General features: G+C 31.1%; 1 protein-coding gene and 1 long non-coding RNA gene across 2 annotated transcripts in view; both read right to left on the reverse strand.

The window, feature by feature from the left end:
• The window catches only part of LOC111629265 (integrin alpha-PS2-like), a 37,806-nt gene that overhangs the window by 21,149 nt on the left and 2,692 nt on the right, over window positions 1–13,965 (reverse strand). The window contains exons 5-9 of the mRNA XM_023373148.1: window positions 10,896–10,957; window positions 10,771–10,819; window positions 7,675–7,758; window positions 7,513–7,601; window positions 7,326–7,432 (exon numbers count right to left, since the gene is read on the reverse strand). Of these exons, the coding sequence (XP_023228916.1) occupies window positions 7,326–7,432; window positions 7,513–7,601; window positions 7,675–7,758; window positions 10,771–10,819; window positions 10,896–10,957 (391 nt within the window). The remainder of the gene's footprint in view (window positions 1–7,325; window positions 7,433–7,512; window positions 7,602–7,674; window positions 7,759–10,770; window positions 10,820–10,895; window positions 10,958–13,965) is intronic.
• LOC111629266 lies at window positions 9,391–9,756 on the reverse strand. The gene is made up of 2 exons (XR_002757305.1): window positions 9,686–9,756; window positions 9,391–9,605 (listed from the first exon to the last, which is right to left on the reverse strand). It is a non-coding gene; the product is annotated as an uncharacterized LOC111629266 (long non-coding RNA).

Here is a 13,965-nt window from a genome sequence, read left to right on the forward strand (position 1 = left end):
TTACCTCCCTTTCAGTGCGTGAAATTACACCGATCGATTTTCTAAGTCATTATTAAAGTTTAATTGTATAGATTCGGATCGAGCTTTGGGCTACAACTCTGGCTTCCCCACCCTGTAGTTGAGTCTGTACTTGTACTAAATCGTAAATTGAATTTGTTAAACCCGTTATAATTTTTTAACGCGAAGGGTGTTTGGAATAATTTCTATAAAGTCCATAAGTACTGTAATAAAGTATGCGTAAGGCGGCAAGTTAGCATTAGTCTTTATCATGGTTAACTGACTTTTAGGTCACCCTGTAGCCATAACGGATCAATATTTCCGAATTCAAATTTCGATATCCGTATACAGCCTAGTTTCATAATCTGATTCGAAAATCCGAGGTTCGTTTTGCTACGCAATACCTAAGAGAAGTGAAACGAGAACCGGAGCCCTCGCAAATGTCAGACCCCTTTCCGACAGGCATAAAATATAAAAAATATGTACTACTGACCAAGCAAAATGCAACACCTGCAATATCTAGAGTCCTAAATGGTGTTACGTTTTACTAGGCCAACAATGTACGAGTATAAACAACACCTAATCACTTTGCCATCGTACTATTTTCATATGTGACTAAATTTTGGGGCTCCTGTATGTTCGGAACTCAGTTCAAATAGCCTTCCTCTATCTACACCAGCTACAATATAAAATAAATGTAAAAATTTTTAAATAAAAACAAATCTTTACCCATCGCCATTGATATCCGCAGTTGCAACAGAGTAACCAAAATAAGAACCAATTTGTTCGCCGGTAATGTTTTGTAATATATACAAAGTCGAGTTGAACAACAAAACCTGTTAAATAAAAGTATTTAACGGTAAATTTTCAATGTAAAATACTGTTAGATATAAATATCAATTACTAAATTATTTACCTTTCCAGTTAAGTTGTTACCTCTTGGCATGCCTACTGCTACATCATAACCACTACCATTACTAAATTTTCCACTGCATATTGAATAACCTGGCAGGAAAATACATAATAATCATTAATAATTTGGTCGAAATATTAAAATATATTAGGAAAGTAATTATACCTAAATAACTATCGTCGTTATAATCTGGAGCTTCGTTGGTGCTGTATAATTGTTTATCGAGTACACTCTGCGAGAAAACTTGGCCTAAAATTAACAATATTAATTAACTAAGTTATATAAAATAAATTAATTAATTTAAATAATAATGTGTAAGGATTTGTAATAACTCCATTTCTTTAATAGGTATATGGAGTGAATATGTCCTGACTTTGAAAAGTGCATTTTATGTTACATTTAACCTTCTACGAGTTGAATATGACCATTAAAAAATATATTTTTAAAGTTTACTATTTATTTACAGTATTCTTTTAAAGTTTAAAACTTTATAAGCGTTAAAAACTATATAAAACGTAATTTAAAAACAGTTTTTATTCAAAATAAAATGATATTAGAAACAGTATCATAAAATTATTATGACAGACATTTTGATCATAATGATATTACTGAAATTATTTTCCCCATAACATTAACAAAAATATTGNTGTGGCACCAAATTGTAAAAGTAAATCTACAGACATTCGATCGTTTAGATTTTCTGCAAATAAGCAGAGGAAAGCAAAATGTAGCGTAGACATCAACGGATGGTTCATGATGCAGTTCAAAGAGTTTATGTGTAAAGTTTGTAACAACACTTTACACATAAACTCTTGTAGTGGTTTAAACTAGTGGTTTAACCTAGTGGATACCAAGAACGAACTATACATGAATATTTATAAATGATATTGGCAATCCAGATCTAAAACAAATGTAATTTTTTTCATTTTTCTATCTGATGATAAAATAATTAAACATATAACTGTTTTAATATGACCATATTGTATTTAAAAATAAAATTATGATGATGATATTGACTTATACTCTCAATATTTATTAATAAAACATTGCAAAAAATTTAGTTTAATAGTAATTTATACTTAATTCAATTTAAATAAAATTTACATTAATTTTATTGTTAGAATTTTTATTTTAAAAGAAGTGATGGAAATCTAAATATATCTAATTCTTATAATCTAGAGATTCTATAATATTTAATTGATTTTATTTATATTTAATTTTTTCATTTGCATTGCAATAATTATTTGCCACTGATCATTCATATCTTTTATCCCGAACATTTAAAAACAGATTTTATTTGAATAACAAAGTATTTTTTCTGGAGAGAAAAAATATAAGAATCAGATGCTTTAAAATGCTTCTGTGTTCGTACATTCATTTTCAAAATACTAGTAAAAATAATTTAGCCGAATTGTGCATTTGATACATTTATCTGGTATGGATTTATAGTGTAATGATTTAATATTTTTCTCGCATTTAAATATATCAAATATAATACAAAAGACTTAATATTTTTACAGTAGTTTTAATAGTAAACTTTAAATTTTATTATTAATGCGGAACATGTAAACAAAAAATTATGCACAAAAACATTAAATTGATATTTTTTGTTTTATTTAATTAAAGTAAAATTGACTATTAAATTGTAAAAAGAAAATTTTAGCATTATTTTGCTATGGCAACAAATATTCATATTTTGTTTGAATACATTGTATTCTATTCAAGTATTATTTGTCAGTTTCATGTTAAATAATTTAATTTAAAATTTTATTTTTGGAATTTTTTGAAAGCTATTTATAAATTAAAAATCTATTATTTATTATAAAATGAGCATTACGTTGACAACATTTATTAATAATACTATTGAATTTCATCTTAATTTTATAACCGATCGTGCTTTAAAAAAATTATAAATTTGTTATATTATATTATTATATTCTTTATTACTGTATACTTAAAAATTTTTTTTGATGTTATTGCATCACTTTACGAAGTGCCTATATACTTAATTGCATCAGTTTTAGCACCTATTTAATTAATTTCAATCACGACAGCTAATGATATGGATGATTGTTTCTTTTAAACTATTTGATGAAAACATTACATAAAATTGGGGTCGCGTAATCATCCTAAATTATTTTTATATTTTTGACTGGAAATCACTGGATTTATACAATTTTAGTTTAATTAATGTCGTATAAAACTGACTATTCCTGCAAGTTTGCTTAAAACATGCGACTCAAAAGGCCCCAAAATGGCGGCTTAAGAAGTAGGTCACGCGTGTCCTGACCTTGATATATGAGATAGCCCGGGACGCCCCCTAGTGGGCGTTCTAGCAGCAGCGGTGTCATTCCGTGGTATAAATAATAAATTCCTATTACAAATAAAAATAATAATATATACAGTACTGTTATAAATAAATTATACTTGATGAATTTTCTAATGGAAGCTGTATTATGTGTTAAATAGGTAAATGTCTCTTCAATCCTATTAAATTATACTATTAATTTAAATAATAGCTAAAAATCATCGCCAGGGACACCCCCTAGTGCGCGTTCTAGGCATACCGTGACAGATATACAAACAGTGGCGTCAATGGCTTATATATATATAGATAACCAGAGCTCGAGGCATAGGAGTATTTGTTCGCCACTGGCATTAGCTTTGTTAACCCGGAGGCAAAAACTACAGCCGTACAAGTAAAAAAAAAACTAAAAATATATTGTAATAAACAAAATTTAAAAAAATTTTTAACATTATAGACTGCTTGGCAAGAGTAACGAACCTCTGGCATACGTACCCAAATGGTACGTAAGGAAAAATCATCTGGTACGTAACGTATCATACGATTTCGATTTATCATTTGTGTTTTTAGTTTCAATCATCCTTTCGGTGTATCATCCGATAATCCTTTTTTTTCAATAAGATTTTTTGCATTTATTGTAAGTAAAGTATATTCGTTTAAATGCTTTAAATGTCGTTATTCAAAGGCAAAAACTTTGGCACGCATAAACATCTTTAAAGTTACGTATACTTACTATGTGGCCCACGGGCTCAAAAAGGTTTGCCTTACCTTGCTACATGGTATTAAAGTGTACGTATATCATTATAAAAACATTACGTGTTTTTGAGATTGAATACTGTATTACAAAACAACAAATACATATGAATACTTTTTTACCCGAGCCAATCAGTAAATCCGGAATTTTACATGTAATTTCTAAGAATTATATGTATATATATTGTGTATTATTAACCATAATTTTCGTCGAAATTAGACCGAAAGATCTTTATATGTTGAAGAGATTGGTAAGGGTAATATTTTTAAAATAGTTAAATTCGACGGCCGGATGACCGAGCTTAGGGCTAAGGTGGCAATCTACTGCTCTGGGGGACCCGGGATCAGATCCGGACGGGTCGAAAATTCCCCAAAAAATTTTTCGGGGGTGGTCCGACCAGATATGTCGGCTCCCGTTCCTCACCACCCTGCGCCCCATTGTGGGCCTGGCCGAATCCTTAACGGGCTTGCTAAATGAGGCTCTCTTGGTGCACACGGGATGGAAGAGTAAAAATAATAAAAATAGTTAAATGACCCCGTTTTACGAATAATCTTTCGTATTAACAATTTACTATAAATCTGAAGACTTAAAGGTAATGGTAGCAATTATCGGAAATGAAAATAAAGAATGCCGAGAAAGTTCAGCAACGTTGCCAGAATTTTAAAGAAAATAAAATGCATTAATTTTAGTTTCTCCGGCTGTTATGTATACATAATTATGTATATTGGAATCGTGTCAAATTTGACCCTTCGAGTTTTTTGCAAATCTCCACGTTTTGAGACCTCCTGAACCGAAAAACGTCAGTGTGGATGTGTGTTTATCTATAACGTGATGTCTATTTCGTTTAATATATCAGAATGGGTCAAGGTTAAGAAACGAAATTTGGCACGACAGCATGTGTATAAGGGGAATTCATGCTATTAAATTTTGATAGTGAAAAGTCGAGGAGTGGGAGATAGAAAAAGAAATGTAAAAAGTTTTTTATAATAAAATCTCATAACAGATGGCGCCACATACAATTTTATTTATTTTGCTTAATAAAATAAAAACTCATAACAACCGGGAAAATCACCAAAGTCGTTGCTGGATTTTTTAAATATTTAATACGAAAGGATATATTATTTTATGGAAGAAAATGATGTCAACGTAAGGGCAGGATCAATTTTTTCATCCAACGTGCTGGATGTGTTCCAAAGACAATCTTCGCGATTACTCAATACGATACAAAATTTTAAAAAATGTTCCTAGTCGAATGTACAAAATTAATATGAAAAGTGGTTTATATAAAACGATAAGTACGACAAAATATATTAAATGCGATATACAATAAATACACGTTTACAAATTACGAATTAAAAGGAATTTCCATGCGGAAGAAAATGTGTCCTCATCTCTGGCATTTAAGCATTCTCCCATAATTTTTTTGGTTAAATTCTCGTTCGACATCGCGTGGACGCAAAGAGCCATCTTTATATCTTTAGCCCCATTACGTAAGATTTCGCCAATTGCCCATCAGCGACCGAGTGGAAAAAAACCACCGAACACTGGTAGTAGCGGAGTTTTTCGGGTTTTCTTCACGTTAGTAACACCTAAATAGGGGCCAGTTTGCCATGAAACACCTCCCAGGAGGCACCCCTTTCGGCAGATGATCTGCCGAAGGGAGTGCCTCCTGGGAGGTGTTTCATGGGAGGTGACAAGTAGGCGATCTGCGGCAGATCGCCTACTTGTCGCGTTGCCATATACGAATAAAATTAAATTTTCCCAACTTTTTGATAGACAAAGCCTGCCAAGGCCGTGTTGCTAAGTCTAATACGTAGGTTTGTGTATACGGTTTTTCAAATTAGTTTTGTACTTTGGACCCCGAAAATTTTTAAAAATTTGCTTGAAATCTTTTATTCTGAGAATTAAATAATCCCGAAGATGGCCTACGGAGCGACGCCCGTTGGATGCCCGTTAATGTCGGTTTTTCGGTTTTTTAAAACTCTTTCCGCCCTGTGGGCACAGAGAGTCTCTTTTTTGCCAGCCCATTATGGATGCCAGGCCCACAATGAGGCGGCCGGATGATGAGGGACGGGACCAGACATATCCAAACGGGCTAACCCCGAAAAATTCCTGGGGATTATTCGATCCCGGGTCCTCAAGAGCGGTAGGCTGCCACCTTGATCACCCGGCCATCCGGTTAATGTTGGATGCAAAATTAAGCTGTCTGAACTGGCATGATTTTTTTGTTTTCCATTACGATAGCGCAAACTCGTATATCGTTTCGTAAACTATCTCGCTACCTAGCTTAAAAGTTATAAACTTTTCAGCTTACTTCCGTTTAAATTTGTTTTTGCAGCCTAAAATTAATTCGAAATTATAGAGGTTATATATTATCTTCGGTATGTTACCAATTTATATTAGTGAAAATTTTCTCTATTCTAATGGAATATAATGTAGTCGCATAAGAACAATAACAAGTTTAAATATATTAATTGGAAAGTGTCTTTCGATTGGTGCGTTTTTGCACAGTGACCCAAAAGTGAGTTTTATGTTCCAGGTGTGAGGGCGGTGGAAAGGGTTGGTGGACATCAAGTCCGGGACCTCACGGCCTGGCTACGCTTTCTGTCGTAATTCCCTCGGTTTATCTCTTACCTCCCTTTCAGTGCGTGAAATTACACCGATCGATTTTCTAAGTCATTATTAAAGTTTAATTGTATAGATTCGGATCGAGCTTTGGGCTACAACTCTGGCTTCCCCACCCTGTAGTTGAGTCTGTACTTGTACTAAATCGTAAATTGAATTTGTTAAACCCGTTATAATTTTTTAACGCGAAGGGTGTTTGGAATAATTTCTATAAAGTCCATAAGTACTGTAATAAAGTATGCGTAAGGCGGCAAGTTAGCATTAGTCTTTATCATGGTTAACTGACTTTTAGGTCACCCTGTAGCCATAACGGATCAATATTTCCGAATTCAAATTTCGATATCCGTATACAGCCTAGTTTCATAATCTGATTCGAAAATCCGAGGTTCGTTTTGCTACGCAATACCTAAGAGAAGTGAAACGAGAACCGGAGCCCTCGCAAATGTCAGACCCCTTTCCGACAGGCAAAAAATATAAAAAATATGTACTGCTGACCAAGCAAAATGCAACACCTGCAATATCTAGAGTCCTAAATGGTGTTACGTTTTACTAGGCCAACAATGTACGAGTATAAACAACACCTAATCACTTTGCCATCGTACTATTTTCATATGTGACTAAATTTTGGGGCTCCTGTATGTTCGGAACTCAGTTCAAATAGCCTTCCTCTATCTACACCAGCTACAATATAAAATAAATGTAAAAATTTTTAAATAAAAACAAATCTTTACCCATCGCCATTGATATCCGCAGTTGCAACAGAGTAACCAAAATAAGAACCAATTTGTTCGCCGGTAATGTTTTGTAATATATACAAAGTCGAGTTGAACAACAAAACCTGTTAAATAAAAGTATTTAACGGTAAATTTTCAATGTAAAATACTGTTAGATATAAATATCAATTACTAAATTATTTACCTTTCCAGTTAAGTTGTTACCTCTTGGCATGCCTACTGCTACATCATAACCACTACCATTACTAAATTTTCCACTGCATATTGAATAACCTGGCAGGAAAATACATAATAATCATTAATAATTTGGTCGAAATATTAAAATATATTAGGAAAGTAATTATACCTAAATAACTATCGTCGTTATAATCTGGAGCTTCGTTGGTGCTGTATAATTGTTTATCGAGTACACTCTGCGAGAAAACTTGGCCTAAAATTAACAATATTAATTAACTAAGTTATATAAAATAAATTAATTAATTTAAATAATAATGTGTAAGGATTTGTAATAACTCCATTTCTTTAATAGGTATATGGAGTGAATATGTCCTGACTTTGAAAAGTGCATTTTATGTTACATTTAACCTTCTACGAGTTGAATATGACCATTAAAAAATATATATTTAAAGTTTACTATTTATTTACAGTATTCTTTTAAAGTTTAAAACTTTATAAGCGTTAAAAACTATATAAAACGTAATTTAAAAACAGTTTTTATTCAAAATAAAATGATATTAGAAACAGTATCATAAAATTATTATGACAGACATTTTGATCATAATGATATTACTGAAATTATTTTCCCCATAACATTAACAAAAATATTGCTGTCAAAGTATTCTTACGAAGATTGTATCCTCATATTAATACTAATATCCGTGATCTTTCCGAGAGTACAACAACCAAGTAGAGTCGACTGCGGTGTATGTGGAATAGCCATCGCTGTCTCCTCAGCATTTGGAGTGAAACCCGATACAATTCGATATGATCGTAGATAAATGAGTTGTAATTTCTTGAAAACATTTAATTTCTCTAAATTACAGTATTTTCCACAGATACTATTTAAATGTGTTGGTAGAAAAAAATAAATCCTTAGCACTTGCTCCGAATAATAATTTGAAAAATATTTAAAGAATTATTTTCAAATTTATCTTTCCACTTATATTCTCACTATGCACTTGGCGGTGCGTTCGTTACACGTCACAATTCCTTTTACTGTTGTTTAAAAGTGAATAAGTTTAATGTGATAATAATTCCTTAAAACTGTTTATAATAAAATAAACTTTGGAATAATTAGTAATGAAATAAATCCGTAATGCACCGCCAAGCGTGCGTTTGAAAACCGAAATACTGCTTTATTAAAAACGACATTGGCACTGATACTAAAACTGCATATAATGAAATATCTTGATACCACTATTACGGCTTTTGACGTCAGAACGATTACTTGAGTCCCCAATATCACGAATTCCCATAGCGAAATAATTACGAATGTATAACGTAGTCATTGAATGAAGGATTCATACTTTGTTGTGTATCGTGTACATCTGAGATAGAACAGTAATATTTTGCAAACGATTAATCTATGCATGCTTGATGGCAGTTTCGTACCTGTAATGTCTACGGGTATGTTTTCGTGTATGTCCTTTGTAGACAATTCCAATAAGAATTGCTTATTATCATTGTGGTAACTACGGTACCTTTAGAGTCTACTCTAAATATTTGTCCTGGAAATTCTGATTTCTATTAAATCATCCATATTAATTATGCAATCTGGTTCAATGCCATCCGATGTATGTACCAATTTCTTGTAAAACTCTTCTGTATTTTCAATAGAAATTGTACCTCTTCTTGCTGTGATATTAGCGGATGTTCGTATAGCTAAATTTTTATTGCATTGTAAAAATTCTTTTATAAAATCATATCCAGGTAAATTATCACTAAAACGACGAATCTTTTCTCCTTTATGGTCCAAATAATCCTTTATGACATGTCGTAATTCAGTTGTTGTAATTGGAAATCAATTTCTGATGCCATAATAAAATGGTAACTAATGATTGTCTTCTCTTCTGTGGTCAAAACTGCCTGACCTCCTTTCAAAAAATGGTTTCCATTAATTTCATTTTGTAAAGTTGTTCGTGCAATGTTGAAGCAAGAACTAGCTGCGTGTTGTGACATTCTACCAGATTTGACAGCTTTAACTGAAGCTTGCTTGTTTACTTTGAACAACATATCGTCTTGTCCCACTTTTAGGCATGCAACGCCTTGGCATTATTTCTAAAAATATGACAACATTGTTTTAACATAATGAATATAATAATTCATTCATATAATGCTCAAAACAATCAAAAACTAACCTTTTCTGTGATCTGTTGATTACTTCTTACTGCAGGATGCTAAATGGTAAACAGCGCTGTCTACACTGTAAGGTGAATGTGGCCAACAATGACCACATTCACCTTACAGTGTAGCTTTCGTAATACAATAGCAATTAATGAAAAACTAATTATGTTTCATCTTTTTAAATTTTTTCAATTGAAACTAGAGGCATTAATAATTGTTTTTGTAAAACATAGACTCAAATGCATTCACCATTTTTTTCTAGATCAACTTCTCAGAAATTAATTTTTATCATCATCATGATTAAATATAAAAACTACTGTATAAAAATAAATGTATTCAAAAATATTTTAATGTATTTTTTTTTCTATAAACCAAATTGACATCCAGTTCAAAAAATTCAATTACATCACAATTTTTTTTTATATTCCGGAAATTGTAATAATTTGTTATTGTTGTTTAATATTTTGGCTACAATCACCTACATGGGCCGAAATCACTTTTTTTTTACAATATACTTTCTATTTACATTAGTTAACATCAGATGGCACCACGAAACGATTCACTTTCGCCATTTTTTTTTCTTGTTTTTTAACCATATGTCGGTTTAGATTTCATTATAACTTCAATTATTTTAAAATTTCAAATTATACGAACTTTTTAAATAATTTATTCAATACGTTAGGATTTTTATCAGATAAATACGCACAAAAGAACGTATATTTTTCTGTCTACATATATGTTATTATATATGCATTTTTTTTATTTCCTTATATATGATATCTGCCAGTTTTCTAAATGAAATACTTAAAAATATATGGAGAAATTATAAAAAGAATTTTAAAAGATTATATAAATTCTATGGGGTGCATGAACTTGTATGTGTATATACTGTAATTTATGATAGGCGTTTATAAATAACAATCAGAACTTTCACTGCTATTAAAGTAATGCGAAATTTGATACTGATAATTAGAAACCTGGTATAATATATGTTTACTTGTTAATGTTGTATTAAAACATCTTAAGTGCTGCGTAACAAAAAATAAAAATAGAAAAGACGTTACATTTAATTAATAATATATGTAATTTTTAAACTAACCTTGCCAATACCAGCTGCCGACTGCCCCGATAAATAAGTTTTTACCATCCTAAAATGGTATTAAAATATATTTTTTTAAATATGTAAATTTATTTTTAATACAGAATTTAATTATGTATTGATACCTTAGATACAACAGCAGAAAATCCTGCTTGACAGGAACCTTGACGATGATAACCCCATGCAGCTAATTATATTAAAAATGATTAAATAAATAAATAAATAATAAATTAATAATAGTTAAAACATAAATATTAAGCATGCTATTTTAAAATTTGTTATGTATATATTTAAATTTGTATTTGGATGTTACGTAATACATACGTCACATTCAACGAATTTGAAGTTATGCTTGACGCTTATTGGTCCAGATTTGTTACGTCAATAGATTTCGTCCACGTGATTGGACAATTCAAATTTAATTTTAACGTTATTTTTTAAAGTATAATTTATTTATAAAGTTAGATTTAGTTATTTTATTTAAATAAAATTAATTAAAACATTAGAGTTGAATCGAAAATTAAAGATTAAAGACAAATTATTCTTAAAATATTTTAATTTTATATATATTATTTATCGAGTAATTAGTCATTGTAACAAATTTATTTGAATTTTAAAATCGTCTCGAACATATAAGTATGCTTTTAAACTTTATTAACAAAAGAAGAAAAGTAATTTAATATTAAATGTTTAAAAAACTTATTTCCAGTTTAAAAGGATTAAAAAACTTATGGAAGAGAGCGGAACTTTAATACTTCCTCATTTAAAAACAAAAGAATAAGTAAAAAGCAATTGACACCGAAATTAATGTCAATAATCGCAATCATCGCTCGATTCGGCATAAAGAAATTCCTATGACGTGGCATCACGTGGTAAAATCGCAGCCACTTTGTCTCATAAAGCGAATTGTTGCGAAGTGGCAGCTGTTGGAGTCAGCTGTCACTCTACTGTATAAAGATGATATTAATATTAGGAAAAGAAAGAAATTTCTATTCTAAAATGGAAAAATGACAATAGAACCGATCATTTTTATATCGTCGAATGCTATTTTTTCTATACACACGATGTCTTTAATAAAAACCGCGCTAGGATTCGGGGGGGATGTTTTTCAAAAAAATGGTAGTCGTGTGTAGGGTTGTAAGAGAATAATAATTCTATTACCACCACTATTAATACACCAACATACCGTTTCTTCACCATTAACAGCGCCACAACTACGAAGCAACCAGCGGTGACAACTCTTGTAACCGGACACCGCTTTGACACTGGTGACCCTCCAGAATACCATTTCCAGGAACACTAACTTCATTCATTTGGATTTTTAAACTGGAGATGTTACAAATGTACGACTAGACCAAAGTAGATAACGCTTAAAGTGGTTACAGATTTCCGAATAATTTTAAAATTCTGCGTAAGTAAGACAGGGAGGTCGTACGTAATTTGACTTAAGGCAAGCGTCGATAGAGATGTTCCAGACTGTGCATCATACAAAGGGAGTCTGGATAGTTTTGGGGTGTAGAAGATTGTTTGTTTAGCAAAGATGCGAAACAGGCAGCAAGAGGCACCACTCTCGTTTACCCAATTATAAAAATTTTATATAAATAAATTCACTGCTTTCTTTTTTTACTTCCTTAATAAGCTACAGGTGCAGTAGAGATTAATAAGATTATTAATTTTAAGTATCGGTAGCATAATCGGCTTGTCGTGTGTTAAGTGTTCTGCTCCCCGAAACATCCTGCTATTAACCTCTAAGGTCAATCGATCCCCAAAATGTAAGGGGGCCTCAGGAAGAAGTTTGTCTGTCGACAGCTCGCTTTGCAGGACATCACTAAGACAAACACGACCCTTGCCTTGTTTAATTATTTTGGAAGTTTTAATGATGCTGCTTTCTATCCATTAAAATTGTTTATTCTCCAACCATTGGAAAATCTTGGAGCAATCGAGTTGCAACTCCTCCCCTTTCCAATCTAACCCGTCAATACGATACCCTTTACTATTATGCAATTATATTTTTAGAACGATTAAAAAAACAAAATGAAATATCTTTCGTCAGCTGAAGATAAGCTCAGAGAAAGTCATGTTACTTTATTGTTATCTCTAAGGCTACTTAGATGTTAAGGAAAAAACCCGTATCTTAATTTTTTGTGGTGTATGCGTTACATATCTTTTGTCGCTCTTTTTTAGGAAATGTGAAATATTAACTGCAGCATTTTCCTGGAAGGAATTATAGAAGACGCATTAAAGACTAATTTAAACTGAACGAAATACGAAGTTGATCCTCGCCTGCTTATGTTCCATTAGTAGCTGTACAAGATGACCTGTAGCGATAGAAGTGACTCTTTTATCTAATCAAAGTTTATTATAATGCCTAGAATTTGCTAATGTAACACGGTTTGAGTAAACTTTATAAACTTTTCCGGACGAATTTTGCAATAAAAACTTCCTCCATCCCTATCTCTTAGTTTTTAAACCGTCTCCGCTAAAAAATACACCCCTCACACCGATCGATTACATGTCTTAACTGGAGTCTATTTAATAAACCAATAAGAGTTGACATCTCAGAACCTTTTATAGACAAAAAAATTTTAACATTAAAAACATTAAAAAAGGACCACTAAATTAACATTTCCTTAAAAAAACAAGCTTCTTGCATTATAAAAAACACGACGAAATCGATTATTGGTTAATATTTAAATATATTTAAATGTTTAGCCAATAAGAAGTGCCTTTTGCGAAAATACTAATTTATACCCTAGTGACAATCTGTTGTTTTAAACTATCAAATTACAGCATAAACTCGTTCAATGTATTAATATTTATTTATCAAAAAAAGTAACCTTTACTCAAAGTAAAACAAATGCTGAAGATAGTGTTAGTTTACCAGTAAACAACTTCCTTCCAACAGGATTTTTTTTTTTTTTTAATTGTACAAATTACATTTAAAATTATTATTATTATTATTTATTGATAACTTGTTATAACTCTGAATAAAATAAATACATTTTTTTAAAAGTTTGTTTAACTTGTTGCGATTGGATTTAATATTATAGAATCAAATGCATTAACTAATAAAATGATTCGTTACAAATTTCGTAGGTAGTTTAATATGTGTCATTGAAATCTTTACTAAATTAGTCAGATATAAAGAAAACATTGTTTCATTTGTTTAGGCGATAACGTAGATAAGGTTTACTA

The sequence above is a fragment of the Centruroides sculpturatus genome, unplaced genomic scaffold, assembly GCF_000671375.1.
Source record: "Centruroides sculpturatus isolate CEXI.00-Female unplaced genomic scaffold, Cexi_2.0 scaffold514, whole genome shotgun sequence".
Classification (NCBI taxonomy): Eukaryota; Metazoa; Arthropoda; class Arachnida; order Scorpiones; family Buthidae; genus Centruroides; species Centruroides sculpturatus.